Below are 15,452 nucleotides of genomic sequence, written 5' to 3' on the forward strand. Positions count from 1 at the left end.
TCGACATCAGTTTTGATAAAGCGGCTTCTACTAAGTTCAGACCCAAGTCTACCTTTTTACCCACATTGCCACATGACAATATCAATACATTACAAGACATTGTTTCTGAACAATTGTTGAAATACAAACAAAACGTATGGTTTAAAAAATCTGCACCCATGATGTACAATATGACCATAGCACAAAAAAATGCAATTACCAACTTGGCCACTGACAGCTCCATTGTAGTCAGGCCCGCAGACCAGGGAGGCAATGTGGTTATCATGACCAGAGAGATGTACATAGCAGAAGCCAATCGTCCCTCCTCTACTCCTTTATCAACAGAAATTAGTACAGTAAAAGTGTTACGAACATATGGAACAACCTCACAGCTTGGAGAGATAGAGGACCACTAGAGTGGGAAGAATATTGTTTTTTAAAGATCGATTTTCCCAAACTCCCTGTGCTTTACCTCCTCCCCAAGATCCACAAGGATATGACCAATCCCCCGGGGGACCTATAGTTTCATCTAGGAGTGCCCTGGAGAACGTATCGCGATATGTAGACATTTCTTAAATGATCAGATGGTCCTCCTTCCCTCGTATGTGAGAGACTATTACTTGCCACTGCACGCTTGCGTAAGCTACTGCTACCTGCTGTTTTATTAATTTTTAAAAACTCACTTTCACGTGCACTTGCACTATCGCGCTGCTCGATTATAGGACGCAGTCGCCTCTTCGCGCATTGGGAACATCTTCAGGGGCCATAACTAGTAAATAGCTCTTACCTGCACTATAATTGTACCGCCACCCGCATTTTGCGGGACCTAGGACTTCTTGGAACCGCATTGCGGTATTTTGGCCGCCATCTTGGGTGTGGGTAGCCAGGAGGTGCCGATTAACGGGCGCCATCTTGGGTGTGGGGCCAGAGGTCGGCCTCGCAGGACTCCCGCGCTCAGAGGAGTTTATTTAAGCAGGAACTCCCTCAGTCCAGGTAGACTATTATTTGCCACTGCACGCTCGCGTAAGCTGCTGCTACCTGCGGTTTTATTCATTTTTAAAAACTCACTTTCACGTGCACTTGCACTATCGCGCTGCTCGATTATAGGACGCAGTCGCCTCTTCGCGCATTGGGGACATCTTCAGGGGCCATAACTAGTAAATAGCTCTTACCTGCACTATAATTGTACCGCCACCCGCATTTTGCGGGACTTGGGACTTCTTGGAACCGCATCGCGGTATTTTGGCGCCATCTTGAGTGTGGGTAGCCAGGAGGTGCCGATTAACGGGCGCCATCTTGGGTGTGGGGCCAGAGGTCTGCCTCGCAGGACTCCCGCGCTTAACGGCTATATAGGATGTCCTCTCTCTCTAGCGCGCAGCGGGCGCGCCGGAGGTAAGCCCGTTTGCGCCCGTTCGCGCACTTGTCACGCCCAGCGCCAGCCACGCTGCCTCTGATTCTCAAGCCCTTGTAACCTATTCCAGAACTGAGCTTCTTCAGCTACGTCAACACCCCCAGGCAAGTCATGCGTTGGGTACCAACACCGTAAATTCGGAGGTGCTGTCCTGCGGTCTGCTTAATGTCCGCTCGCTCTGTAAACATGATGCTGAAACTGCACTCCTCATAGATTCTTATGGGTTGGATGTGCTCTTTCTAAATGAGACGTGGACCCGAGCAGACAGCGATGTAGAAATCGGACTGGCCTGTCCCCCGGGTTACAAAATCATGCATTTCCCTAGGCTGGAGAATAAAGGTGGAGGAATAGGACTCATCTTTAGAGACTCCTTTGCCTTTTCCCAATATGAGGTAAAAGTGGTCCAAGGGTTCGAACTTATGGGCTTTTCGCTTAAAGGACACAAAGGTGTTTTGCAATCCGGACTGCTTTGCTATAGACCGCCGGGTTCTGCACTATCCAAAATACCAGATCTGGTAGATTTAATCTACGATCTTTCTAATTCACATGCCAGATTACTCAGTCTGTGGCCTAATGGGCCTCTGGATACAGCCTATAGAGAACTGTGCCAGGCCTGCAGCAACCTTCAGTTGCACCAGCTGGTACTCTCTCAGACTCACATGAAGGGTCATGCCCTGGACTTGGTTTTTGCGGAAACCTTCCAGGTGGTGATTAGGGATATAGCGTTTCAATGTTGGACGGACCATGCATTAGTTCATTTCTCCCTCTATCTTCCCGCTGAATCCTTGAGAAGGAACGGCTTGGACTCCACCAAAGTTAGTAGGCAGTGGTCTAAACTTCTTAGCAACAATGACCTTCCCTCTTTGCCTCCTGGGGGTTTTAATTTGAAGGAGAATGTTGAGACGAGCTATTCTAGCTTGTGCCAGCAAATTACCAACTCCCTGGATACGCTGGTTCCTTTACGAAAATCTAGAGCCAGACGTAGGCCCTCCATGCCATGGTACTCGAACAGCCTTATCCAATTGAAACACCGGCGCAAACAGGCAGAAAGGGTTTGGAGGAAGTCCTATTCTGAGGCTGCTAAATTCCTATACAAACAAGCACTGCTGGACTATAAAGCCCAGATTAAGTGCGTCAAAGCAAAATATTTCGAGGACACGCTGCTACAGGCAACTAATAAATCGCAGACTCTGTTCAAAATAGTTAACAACCTTTCTAGGCCGGCCTGTACGGCTAATAGCATCCCGGCCTCACAGTCTCTCTGTGACTCCCTGGCAATTGCATTTGAGGACAAAATTGCTAACATTCTGAGTGGTCTTTCTAACATAGACACTCCTTGTCCTCAGTCCTCAGCTGCCCCTGTATCATCCTCTACTTTAGATGAGTCAGAAGAACAGGCAGTTCACCGGCGGCTGGAGAGTTTTACTCTCCTTCCGTTTGATGAGTTCTGCGCATTAGCAAATGGGGTGTCCTCGGGTTCCCCTCTCGATCCACTTCCCCACAAACTTTGGAAATCTTTTCAGGAGGACCTCTTCCGCCCTTTACACTCCATCTGCCACCAGTCCTTCAACACTGCCACGGTCCTAGATTGCTGGAAGCTAGCAGTGGTTTCCCCTCTCCTAAAAAAATACACTCTTGACCCCACCTGTCTGTCAAACTATCGGCCAATCTCGCTGCTTCCCTTTCAAGTCAAGATCATAGAAAAGCTTGTGACCCGGTCTCTATCCAGCTTCTTAGAAAGTTACACCTGTCTGGATGTGGCCCAGTTCGGCTTCCGGCCAGCTCACGGTACGGAGTCGGCACTGGTGGTCGTGTTGGACGCCCTCTGTTCACGGGTCGACAATGGGCGTGGCGACAGGGCCACCATAGTGGAAATTATCCTACCCAGTGAGTCCATGGTGTCCAGTCCACACCGGATGGAGAACTTTGCGGCATCTTTCCCTTCAGCCACAGCTTGGAAAGCACTGCCCGAACCTCCTCCGGACACTGAGGCAGTGTCTATGCAACAGTGTCCCACACAGTGTGAGAGTAATTGCCCAAGAGGCATGCAGTGTTCACCGACTGCAGCCCCAAGCTGGCAGAGGAAAACAGTTTCTTGTCAAACTGTTCAAGCTTCTTAGATTCCTTATCCGGCGAGGCGGTAGGGAATGCGCTTTGGGAGGTGGAGGCTTGGATGACCAGGCTCTCCGGAGTTGGATGATTCGTCAAAAAGGCAGGGTCACCTGGGGCCGGGCGATGGCGCCTGGCTACGTTCTTATCCACGGGAATTCCTGTGACTGGTCTAGACCAGGTGCCCATCAACACATCAGCCAACGCCTCATTGAACGGTAGCAGAGGCTCCTTAGAGCTTGACGCCGGCTGAAGGACTTCAGTGAGGAGGTTAGTTTTGAGAGTTCCAGTAGGCAGATCAATGTCAAGGGCTTCAGCCGCTCTACGGAGCACCACAGTGTATGTGGCGCCCTCCTCCATGGCCAAGGCAGGAGGAGAAAGAAAACCAAGTTCAAGGCCACCTGCATCCTCCGACTATTCCGTCCACTCCTGTTCCGACTCGCACTGCTGTGCAAGAGCGTCCTCGGACCCCTCCCAATCAACCCCCTCCTCCACTGCCCGTGGGACAGGTTGCGGCGGCAGGGGAGGGAAGGTGGAATATAAATGGTCCAATGGCGCCGGGAACGCCGTTGATCTGGCTCCATGTCCCAATTAGGGTCCCAACCTGGAGCAAAACTTCCCGAAACCCGGGCAAGGGCGGAGTTGGAACGAACGGAGCCCATTGCGGCACCGGGAACGGAGCTGCGGGAAGCGCCGGGCCGCCGGCGGAGGACCTTGTGGCGCCAGGGCTGGAGCTGCTGGCAGCGGAGCCGGCAGCAAGGGAGGGCCCTCAACTGGGACCACTTGTCCATGGCAGCAAGAAAATGTTGCCCCAGAGTCGCCGATGGACACGGATAAGGTGGGTAGGCCGTGGGCCTCACAGGCTCCAACGGAGCCGCAGGGGAGGCACCCCCGACCCCCTCGTCCGCGTCCAGAGACCGACAAAGGGAATGTCGGAGAGCGTAAACGCTTCTTCGACTTCTTCTTATGACGTCTCTTACCCGATTCAGAGTGTGAAGACTTCGACCCCGAGGAGCGATGATGATGGCTCCGTGGACGGTCCCTCGATCAACCCCTGGACCTCGAACGGCGCGGAGACCACTGACAGGCCGCCAGCAGCTTACGGGACGGCTCCTGCAAGGCCTTCGGAGCCATGGCCAGACAGTTGGCACATGACCGGGAGTCATGGTCCAGCTCCAGACAGTAGTGACAGACGCCATGGGGGTCGGCCACTGACATCGTACGGCGACAGGCCACGCAAGATTTAAACCCAGGCATCCCTACGTGGCATCAGGAGTCAAAGACTCAAAAGAGAAGTAGAGACAAAAAGTCTCAAAAAAGTGACTAGGGTACATGCTCCAACCAGATCTGCGCTTGCTAGCGCGGAAAAAAAAGAATTACGTCAGCGCGCATGGGTGGCGCCAAAGTAGTCTCCGTGACGTCACCTCGACGCTTGAGACGCCAGCGACGGACGCAGAGCCGCACAACACCAACTACTGACGCGCTGGGGTACTGCCGACGAAAAACTTTCTGGATCCAGTCTGACGCCTGGGAATATTCTAAGGTAAAGAATCTATCACTATTGTGTCTCTTTCAGATTTTTATATTTTCTGGTATTGTTTTGAGGTTCAATCATAGATTTTGCTTGAGTTGGGGATCCCCACCTTCCAATAAAAGACTCAGTGGGGGTTCCCTGGATTCCAGTAATAATTCAGTGGGGGTTCACAGAAATCAAAAGTTTAAGAACAGAGCTTTAAACTATATTGCAACCGAAGCCTTCCTTGAGACCCCTGGAAAAGGAAGGATGCCATCAGAGTAACCAGTTACATAACAAGATCACCATGAAGGGCTGGTTTGGAAGAAACAGTGCTGTCATGAAATTGATGTTGCCCAACCACTCTTCATGACATCGAGTGCACTTTCCTGTATCAGCAGTGCTGCAGTGATTTGTTTCAGCAGCGCAGCGATGCTGGTCCCCTAGTGTCTTCAGTGCTGCTGGGCTAGCGGCCTCTATCATATTTATGAATACATGTTTGCAGCAATGTCTGTGGTAACATGGTGTGCGTAGCCAGCGTTCCTCCCTTTCCCCCAAAGCACCTGTGCCTACATGCCTCCAGCTCTGCGTCTGAAGTGTTGTAGCACCTGTGCCATGTTACCTGTTTCTGTCTACTGCCAGTTCTCCTGCTTCACCTGTCACCAAAGCCTATATTTATATGGTAGTAGCAAGTGGACTACATCAACGCTTTCTGGTGGAGCTTCAAAATCTCTAGTGCTCATGTTTCCATTAGCTGCTATTTCGTTATGTGGCTGTACTACTGATATTGCAACACAAAAAGATGATGGACGGAATGCTGAACATTGTCAAACATTCACCCCCAGTCACAGAACTGTGTTTAATCCATCGTTATTTTGCTCACCATGCCACCCCAGTTTAGACATAGCTATATGCAAATCAGTTTTGACCCTGTGACTCATGGGAACAGTCCAGACCATACTGCCAGGCCATATCTTCCCTGGGCCGGAATCAAGCATCCTAGGACCGGTTTCCGGCTTTCAGACCTCATCAGCCAGGATAGCTTGACTCCAGTGGCATAGTGAGCACGGCACCCAAGTGGGAAGGGTATGCCCAGACGTGGGTCCCGTGCTAATTACGCCACTGGAGTCAAGCTATCCTGGCTGATGAGGGCTGATAGCCAGAAACTGGTCCTAGGATGATTGATTACGGTCCAGGGAAGACATGGCTTGGCAGTTCGGGTTGGACTGTTCCCATGAGGCACAGGGTCAAGACTGATTTGCATATGGCCATGTCTGAACTGGGGTGGTGTGGTGAGCAAAATAACGATGGATTAAACCCAGATCTGTGACTGGGGGTGAATGTTTTGCCAATGTGCAACATTCTGTCCATCATCTTGTGTGTTTTGTTGTACTGCTGATATCCCATTTTCTCGAAGCAACACAGTGTCTTTAGTGTTGTTGTTACGTTAAAATTCGATGCCCTGATTTTGATGTCCTGTTAATCATTTTGCCAGCACGCTGTGTAAATTCAGTGTTATTATTACCCTCAGATTGCATCTTGCGTAGCTGCACCACAGGTGAGGTAATGGAGGACACAGATGCAGTGCGGAAGTTGGCTGGCAGCATTTCAGCAGAATCTGGACTCACTCCCCTCAGATCCTTCTCTCTGAACATCTTCCTCCAGGAAGGTGAGCGGCTGAAGGTCTTCGTGCTCTCCTGTATAACACAAATGAACAGGTATGTCACACACTCAACATGATGTGTAGCAGGTCTACACATATCTAATATGTCACATCTGACCCGAGACAAATCCTAGATCTCCTGCGCAAATTGAAGGAGTCAAAGGACCGTCACAGGACAGTTAGTTACAAACGAACTGATGTAAACTGCAAGATGCTAGTCTTTAAATGTTTGCCACATACTAAACATAATCGCTCAAATTATACATCCATTTGACAATCTGGGCAATGATGGAAAAAGGTAGCCAAGGGTAACTGGTTGTAGATCTTGTTTTTAAAAGTATGATATTATTGTTGACTGTCCACCCTGTTAATGTACCTAAACTGTAATATTGTGCTGTCCTGTAAATCCGACCGGTACTTTCATGCACTCTTGTTTTCTAGCCTACATTTGTAACTAAATACATTTATTCTAAGTGAAAATTCTATAAATCTAAATTAAGTTACAGCAAATAAACCTAATCATGAGACACTATTTCTAAGTGAGTAATGCAGTACTATATGTTCTTCCATTTAAGTCAATGCAAATCAAAGGTGACATATTGTGCATCAGTAGCAGCTGTGAAGCTACATAAGCTCTAGCAGTAGTATAGAAAACCAGATTTCTGCATCATATCTACATATGATAAAACATTTGATTTCTGAGACCAAAACAAGTTACAGTCTCTTTGTGCAAGAAGATTGCTTGATGGAAGGCTTTTTTATTTTTTTATTTTGTGGATTTGCCCAACAGTGCGTAATTGGGCAATGGGACCTTCTTAGCTCCTGTGTAGATCACTAAGAGCTGATCTTTGAGTATGTTCTGACAAGTGTAGTTGATCTAGGAAGACACTAATCGTCTGGGGTCTGGTCTATGCAGTAGCTTCTTCTTTGGATAAATGTGAAGAAGAAAATATGAATGCAAGCTTAACTGACCGAACAATATGAAATTCAGAAATCAATGTGGATAACAACGATGGGCAGGTGCGAATAACCAATTTACTCAGGAAGAAAATTCTGAACGATAGAAAAACTACTGAATTCTCTAACCCAGTGAAGTTATTGCCACCAACAAATTTGTCTTCAGGGTAAGAAGGCGAACTGGGCAACAATGCATTCATTGGCTCGAACAGGAATGCCACCAAGAAAATCTATTTGAGATTAAAATCCATCTGAAGACCAATAGACAGAGCAGGTTTAAAAAAGTAAAGCAAAGTTTTCAGAAAACGTACCACTAGTAGCTATCTAAACAAGGAAGGTTGATTAGGCAGATATGTCTCTGACCAGGCAGACACTTGAGACCAAATGGCCCTTAACTGAAGCCACTGCAAGACCCTGCTGTGCAAGAGCCAATACAAATCACAAGACACCAGAAAAGCAAAATGTAAAGGGTATGAGGCCTTCTGACTCCCAGCACTGAAGGAAATTGTTCCAGCAACCAATGTACATAATTTAGGTTTCCTGGTCACCAAGATGATGAAAGGTGCAAGGATTGGAGCGACCTCTCTTGCCACTCCTAAGGGCACGGGAGCTCTTTGCTGTCTCTAACCCAGCTATCTTAAGACAGCTGGGTTACAGAGGTTTAAACTGTGCATGTCTGGCTGGCCTTCGCAAGAAATGCAGCAAAAAAGACATGCTTTCTTTAAACCAAAGAGCTCTGCCTATCACTGCTTTCTGCTGCTGCCTGACTAGCAGCAGCAGAAATCAGAAAGCCCTGCCCCCTTGTCCTGACGCGCGGTTGGAGACTTTGGTATGAAAAATAAAATGGTAATAAATGAACTTTATTACCATTTTATTTTTCCATCTTTGGGGTCAATGTTTTTGTGGGACGATGCTGGGCAGTTCTGGCCCAGGGACTACAAATGCAGGCACAGTCTCCTGAGACTCCTGAGGCGTGATCCGGGAGTATAGGCGCTGTCTATTTCATTTTTAATATAGCTGCCAGCGGTTTTAAACTTATTTGTTGCTTTTTACCACTTGCTGTATATACACCTACCTGTGCTCGGGGAATCGCGGGGATCAGCGGTAGGCATCCCTGTGACATGGGCGGCGGGTTGGGCTGTTCCTGCAGGCTCACCCGGATTGGCTGCGAGGTCCACCATCTGGGGGGAGTGCGAGGTCAGCGGGGCAGTTCTTCTGGTGCAGGGACTACAAATGCAGACACTGCCACGCCCGCGCAGTGGGCGCGCCGCCGGCGCACCAAAGGCAAGCCCGTCTGCGCCCGTCCGCGCCGGGCTGCCGCCTGGACCCCTGGATCTGCTACAATAAAACATATCAGGTATTCACGGGAGGAACTCGTTTCCTTGAGTTCTCACTGTCCCTCCTCGCCCTGGGCTTTCAATGAGCCTTCCTTTCAGTGTCAACTTTGCCCTTTTCAGCTGCTCTCTTCTGAAAGGGCTGGACGTTTTGTCAGCCATACGACCTATAGGTTTTTGAGCCTGATCTGTCGCTTGTTGGCAAAACATCATGAGGAGGTTTTCGATCTCCCGGTCGACGAGCGCTGTGAGGCCCTTTTCCTCTCAGAAACGTGGCTTACTCACGACTCAGTGGCTGAGTCGTGGCTATCGTTGCCACCGGGGTATGTACTCGTGGCAATAGAGAGGGGGAGGTATTGCAGTAATCACTAAAGAGGCCTACTCTCTCAGCTTATGTAAGGAAACCATAGCGGGCTGTGAACGTGCTTTATTTAAAATCCATTTGACCTACAATCTCACTATATCCTGCCTGCTTATCTATAGGCCCCCAGGCCCGTCTAGTTTGTTCAGGGACAACCTATTATGTACAATTGGGTCACTGGCTAGCAAGTCAGCTAACTTTACCATTCAGGGTGATCTCAATCTTCACTTAGAGAGAGAGAGGGGGGAAATGCTGAGGCTACGTGTTTCCTGGCGGACTTAGAAGCCTTCCAGCTGGTGCAGCACGTCACGGACGCCTCCCATGTGGCTGGCCATCTGTTAGATCCTATTTTTTCTAACCGTAGCTCTTTGACTGTTCTCCCACCGGACCCACAGGCCTTGACCGACCACTTATTGGTTTCTTTTTTTTGCAATCTCAGGGCAAACCAGAAGAGCCGCACGTAAATCGAGCACTCAAACGTCCTTGGCACAAATTGGACCCAGACCATCTTTCTGGCTGGGTAACTGAGCACCGGCCGCAACTTCCAAGTGATGCGGAGGAGGCCAATCTGTGCCTCCAAGACTGGCTGACAGCGGGTCTGGACAGCTGTATCCCAGCCAAAAGAGGGTGTAAGAGCCGTGGGCCTACGAATCCCTGGTTCTCTGAATCTCTTACGTTGTCAAAAAAGCATTGTAAGAAGCTAGAACGCGCATGGAGATGTTCTTATGAGCCATCAGCTAAGACAGTGTATCGGGCAGCCATCAAACAGTACCACAAAAGTATTCGTAGAGCCCGGGCTGACTATGTGGCAAGTAAAATCTTATCCAGCGCTAACCCTGCTAAATCCATCTTTTCGCTGCTTAACGATATGAAGACTGCAGGGATCAAGAGGACCTCTTCCATCAACTCTAACCAAAAATGCGATGAGCTAGCCCAGTTTTTCCTGAATAAAATAGAGTTGATCTACAGGGGGCTACCAACTATGCCTTCCCTTTCCGAAGCTGGGCTGCCAGGAGTGCCTGGCATCTCAGGGGCAGTCAGTTTGTCCTCATTTCCTCTCCTGACCTTGTCAGGCTTTGAGATCTTGTGCTCAAAAATCAGATCTGGCTCGTCGGCAGATCCACTGCCACCTGCCCTTCTTCGTCAACTTTGTCCCTCAATCTCCCCGGTATGTCTTGAGCTGGTCAATCTATCTTTGAGCTCAGCTTCCGTCCCCCGGGCGTGGAAGCACGCCAAAGTGGTCCCATTATTAAAAAAGCCTTCTCTGGACCAGAGTGACCCTGGGAACTTTCGACCAATTTCCCAGCTCCCTTTTCTGGCCAAGCTGGTGGAATCCCATATTAACTCAATCCAGGCCGAATTCCTTGAGCAGAACGCTAGTCTTGATATAACTCAGCATGGTTTTCAGCAACGGCACAGCACTGAGTCTGCTCTACTTACCGTAAGTGCCGCCTTTGATACGGTCTCCCATGAGATCCTCTTGAACTGTCTCAAGGAGGTGGGACTAAGGGACCTGACCCTAGCCTGGTTTTGGTCCTTTCTTGAGGACAGGTCCTTCCAGGTCTTAGTTCCTCCATACCACTCCCGGGAGGCTGCTTTACATTGGGGAGTACCGCAGGGCTCCGTTTTGAGTCCCTTGTTGTTCAACCTGTACGTCAGACCTCTGGCCGAGCAGGCCAGGAGCAGGGGGCTGTCACTGGTGTCCTACGCCGACGACACCCAACTGGTGTTTGCCTTCTTGAAGAGGTGTGACAACAACCTGACTAAGATTAAGGATGATCTCTTGGCAATCTCAGACTGGATGGCGGCTAACTATTTACAGTTGAACGCCAGCAAGTCCGAGATTCTCCTCTTTGGCAGGGATGGCGAGCTGTGGTCCGACCAGTGCTGGCCGGATCACCTTAAGCCCGCCCCTCTCCCCAAAGACGCAGTGAAAAACCTGGGCGTATGGTTTGACAGTAATCTGTCTTTTGAAAAACAGTCAAAGGCCTTCGCAGGGACCTGTTTTGGACTTTTACGTGGCCTTAGACCTTTGCTCGGGTTCTTTTCCCCTAAGGTGCGACAGACTATTATCCAGGCATCTGTTGTGTCCAGACTGGATTATGCTAACTGTCTCTACCTGGGCGCTAATAATGCGAGTATTCAACGTCTTCAGAGGGCCCAGAATGCGGCGGCTCAGATTTTGGTCGCTCTGCCTACATCGCACTCAGTTGCCCATGTGCTTCCTAGACTCCATTGGCTGCCAGTTGAGCGGCGTATTGAGTTTAAGGTACTGTGTTACTCCCATAAGATTCTGGCATGACAGGCCCTTCCAGGGTTATTCCATCGGCTGGAGTACTACGAGCCAGGCCGCATGCTTTGCTCTGCTGATCTTGCCTTGGTCCGTTTCCCACGCATCCAGAGAGCGAGGGCCGGTGGTCGTTCTTTTGGCTACCTGGCCGCAAAACTCTGGAACTCCCTACCCTTCTCGATGAGAGTAATGTCGAATCATCTGGCATTTCGCAAAACCTTAAAAACTTGGCTTTTTCCCTGCAAGTAGTGTTTCGACCGCCAGTCACTACCTGGCTCTGGTTCTTGGGTTTCTGATACCGCTGGGACGCCTCGTCGCTGTGGCAGCTATGCACTCTATAAATCCTAAAATAATAATAATATTAATAATAATAATTCACTGCACAATATAAATAGCAGTAGTGGATCTAATTAAGTCCACACAGGGTTTCAGTGACTCTGATGGTTAACTCCATCTTGCATTATAAGACCTATGCAAATGGGATGCAAGCATAAATCAGAAAACTCAATCATTTCGCAAAAATCTGCAACCCTACAAAAAGGAGGAAAGGTCTTTATTCCGAAAATGTCCATTACCACCTCTGTGTACGATAGAAGTGGGGCTTCTGGACGTTGATAGGAAAGTTTGTCGTGGAGGAGAGTTATCATTTTCTGAAAGTGTTGCTCAACCAGCGGAGGGCACTTTGCTATCACTACCCAGTTGTCCAAGCACGGAAGTACATGGGCTCTTGACTGATGCAGTAAAACGACAACTGCCAACTCTATTTCAAAAAAATTTGGAGCAGCTATCAGTCTGAATAGTGGGAAAGTGCACTGATAGTGCTGGGATCCCACCACAAACCTCAGTTAATGCCTGTTGGGTATAACATTTTAAAGATGTAAATAGCTGTCCCAGAAGAATCAGTAACGTCAACAAGTGCATTCAGGGCCAGAAAGACTTGCCTGAAGAAGAGAATCTTGAACTTTTCCTATTGAATAACAAGTTCAGAAGGCAATAATCTAGAATGCATCTCAGCCCTCGGTTCTTCTTGCAGACCAAGAAGTAATGTGAATAGAACCAGGTGCCCCTTTCCTTCAAAAGCACCACCTCTATGGTCTGTTGTTCAAAACGTAAGAGTTACTTTCCTTCGGTAACAGTGTATCTGGTAGAGACGATTCTAGCCACAGATTCCTTAACGTAGAATTATCCCCAGACGTGAGACTGGATCTGGAAAAAATTTCTTTGCCACAGCATCTCTGCGTGCCGGGGGGTGGTACCACGTGACTCTGCCCTGACTTCGTCCGCGGACGTGACGTCAGCAAGGTCACATAAGCCCCACCCCGGCGCACCAAGGTCAGTTTTCTTCTAAGAACTTTTCCGCGCCACAACGCAGAGCCATCACAAACAAAACTGAGAATATGGGAACAGTGTGCGGAAAAAATCAGGCAAACAGAAAAAGGAAAGAAACGAATGGTGAGGAACAGCACCATCCGGAAGAGTGCCAGACACTATAGCACCAAAAGACACAGAAGGAAGGAGCAGAGCACAGTTACTGCGGAGCAACCCTGCAAGCAAATACAACAGCCTCCTTGGGGGCAGAAAGCATGTGAAAACTGTCACAGCAGACAAAGAGGCCTGCAATCACAGACCAGAAACAGAACAGAAGAGTAACAACAATTTACCCCAAGACAACACCAGCCAGGAGAGGGCATCTCCTGTAAAGAGCTGAGGTCCGAGGCACAGCCAAGAGACCCCAACTCTGAGGACTGCAGAGGAGTCGGAAGTTCAAGCAATGAAAAGGAAGAGGGGCATGAGAAGACCCCACACTGGACCACGGTGTAGGGACACAGAAGTACCCATGAAATCAGCAACCAATCACCAAGGAAGAAGTGAATCAAACAAACTAAACTAAGCATCCCGCAATGGAGGAAGTGAGAGAAGGCACGCGCAGAAGACCAAACTACCCGGAGGCAGGCGAGTGCAGAAGCCCAAGCTGGAGGGCCTTGCAGAATGGGGAGGAAGGGCGGGTCGTGAAGGAATGTGCTACTAGAATCGTCTCTACCAGATACACCTTTACCGAAGGTAACTCGTACATCTGATAGAGACTACTAGCCACAGATTCCTTAAAGTAGAATCGATACCCTAGCTGTACCCAGAAGGGAGGAGGGCCTGCGAGAGAACCTCCCAGTAGGAAGGAACACAGGGCCCCAGCAGGGGACGTGTAATGGGGACAAGGAGGGCAGTTCAGCCCCCCACGAAGCAGAAGGAACCAAGGACGAGGGGAGGCCAAGACGACCCCACGCCAAGCCAAGGTACCAAGAACATCCACCAGAAAGCCCCGGAGGGACAGACACGGTAGAGGAGTACAGAGGAAGAAAAGAAGCACCCCAAAACTCCATTGAGAAGAGGTAGAAGTAGAGGCAAGCCCTTCACAGGAAATATACACACACAGTGAAAGGGACAGCTGAACCGGCCAAAGCCCCAAGTCAGCAGACAAGGCATGAACGGCTCCGCAGTGAAGAAAGGCAGGCGTGAGAAGAAAGACGTAGTCTCGCAAGGCTCCAGCAGAGCAAGAGGCAGGAGCACAAGGGCCCACCCCATGGCTCCCAGGCCGTGGACCAGAAAGAACGCCCAGACCAAGCCGAGCGAAAGACAAAGGCAAAGTCCAGGGAAATCCAGAACAACACCTAAAGAGAGATCGTTCTGGACATAAACCGAAGAGAAGAGGAGGAGAAATACGTAGGACGGACAAAAGCCGTTCACCAGAACCCAGGAAAATATGAGGAAATCCTATCCCCCCTGGAACACCAGACAGAGGACCATGCCAAAACGCCGGACAAAAAGGGAGGAAACACAACAGCACAACGCCGCAAACGGCAAGTCAAAGCTGGTCCAGCGATGCAGCGGATACTGAAACGACAGACCCTGGAGCAGCGCAAGCTACACCCCGACAAAGAACAAAGAACCGCATCAGCAGTATACAGCAACGCCAGGAAAGGCGAGGGGCCCACAAGGGGAGTCCACACCCTCCCAGAGTAGGACAGAGCTATACAATAGCTACAAGTACCCCACTTAGGGTATTACACGTCCAAAAGAAAACATGGGAACCACTCTTAGGGAAAAAATCCCGCATCAGAGGACATCAGACCTGCGGTAGGAACCACATTCGGCTTAGCAATCAGCCACACTTGCGAAAAGGGCTGAACCAGCAGCCAACAGAAGAGAGGGGCCAACCAAGGGACCCCTAAGGTACGTCAAACTACACATAATATATAAACGGGCCACTCAAAACACTAGAGTCCAGGAGCAGGTGGGATAACACCTCCCATCAAGCCCCAGAGGATCAACAAGCCAGTCCACGAAGGGGGAGGAGGATGGAGCCCCGCAAGGAGACGCTGAATGGCGGAGTTCGCATGAGTGTTAAACAAAAGGACCCCATCAAAGGGCAGGTCAACCAGACGCTCCCTAATATTCTCAGGAAAAGCAGCATCCCGCGGCCAAGCATGGTGACAGAGAGCCACAGAAGTGACCATAGCACAGCCGAGAGCATCAGCAACATCCAAGGCATCACGGAGAATAAAAGCGGCCAACTCCCTACCATCGAACACATGGTGCCGCAGACTAGCACGGGTACCCTCATGGGGGACATGAGAAAGAAGGGATTCCACAGAATCCAACAAGCCGGGCGTAGCCCTAGCCAACTCAGATTGTTGAGCGCCTGCAAGGCTGCACTGGATGAAGCAAAGATGTTACGCCCCCATGAATCCAACCACCGGGCCTCCCGAGACGGAGTAAACAACACCACAGGCAAGGACAGCGAGAGGGACTCGGGAAAGCCCCCCAGGCCCCGGCTACC

General features: G+C 49.7%; 1 protein-coding gene across 1 annotated transcript in view; it reads right to left on the reverse strand.

Annotated features, from left to right (window-relative positions):
- Positions 1-15,452, reverse strand: part of PPFIA3 (PPFI scaffold protein A3) — an 838,878-nt gene that overhangs the window by 60,240 nt on the left and 763,186 nt on the right. Inside the window, exon 27 of the mRNA XM_086930190.1 lies at positions 6,538-6,709. Coding sequence (XP_086786316.1) covers positions 6,538-6,709 — 172 coding nt within the window. The remainder of the gene's footprint in view (positions 1-6,537; positions 6,710-15,452) is intronic.

Source organism: Lissotriton vulgaris, chromosome 7, assembly GCF_964263255.1.
Source record: "Lissotriton vulgaris chromosome 7, aLisVul1.2, whole genome shotgun sequence".
NCBI lineage: Eukaryota > Metazoa > Chordata > Amphibia > Caudata > Salamandridae > Lissotriton > Lissotriton vulgaris.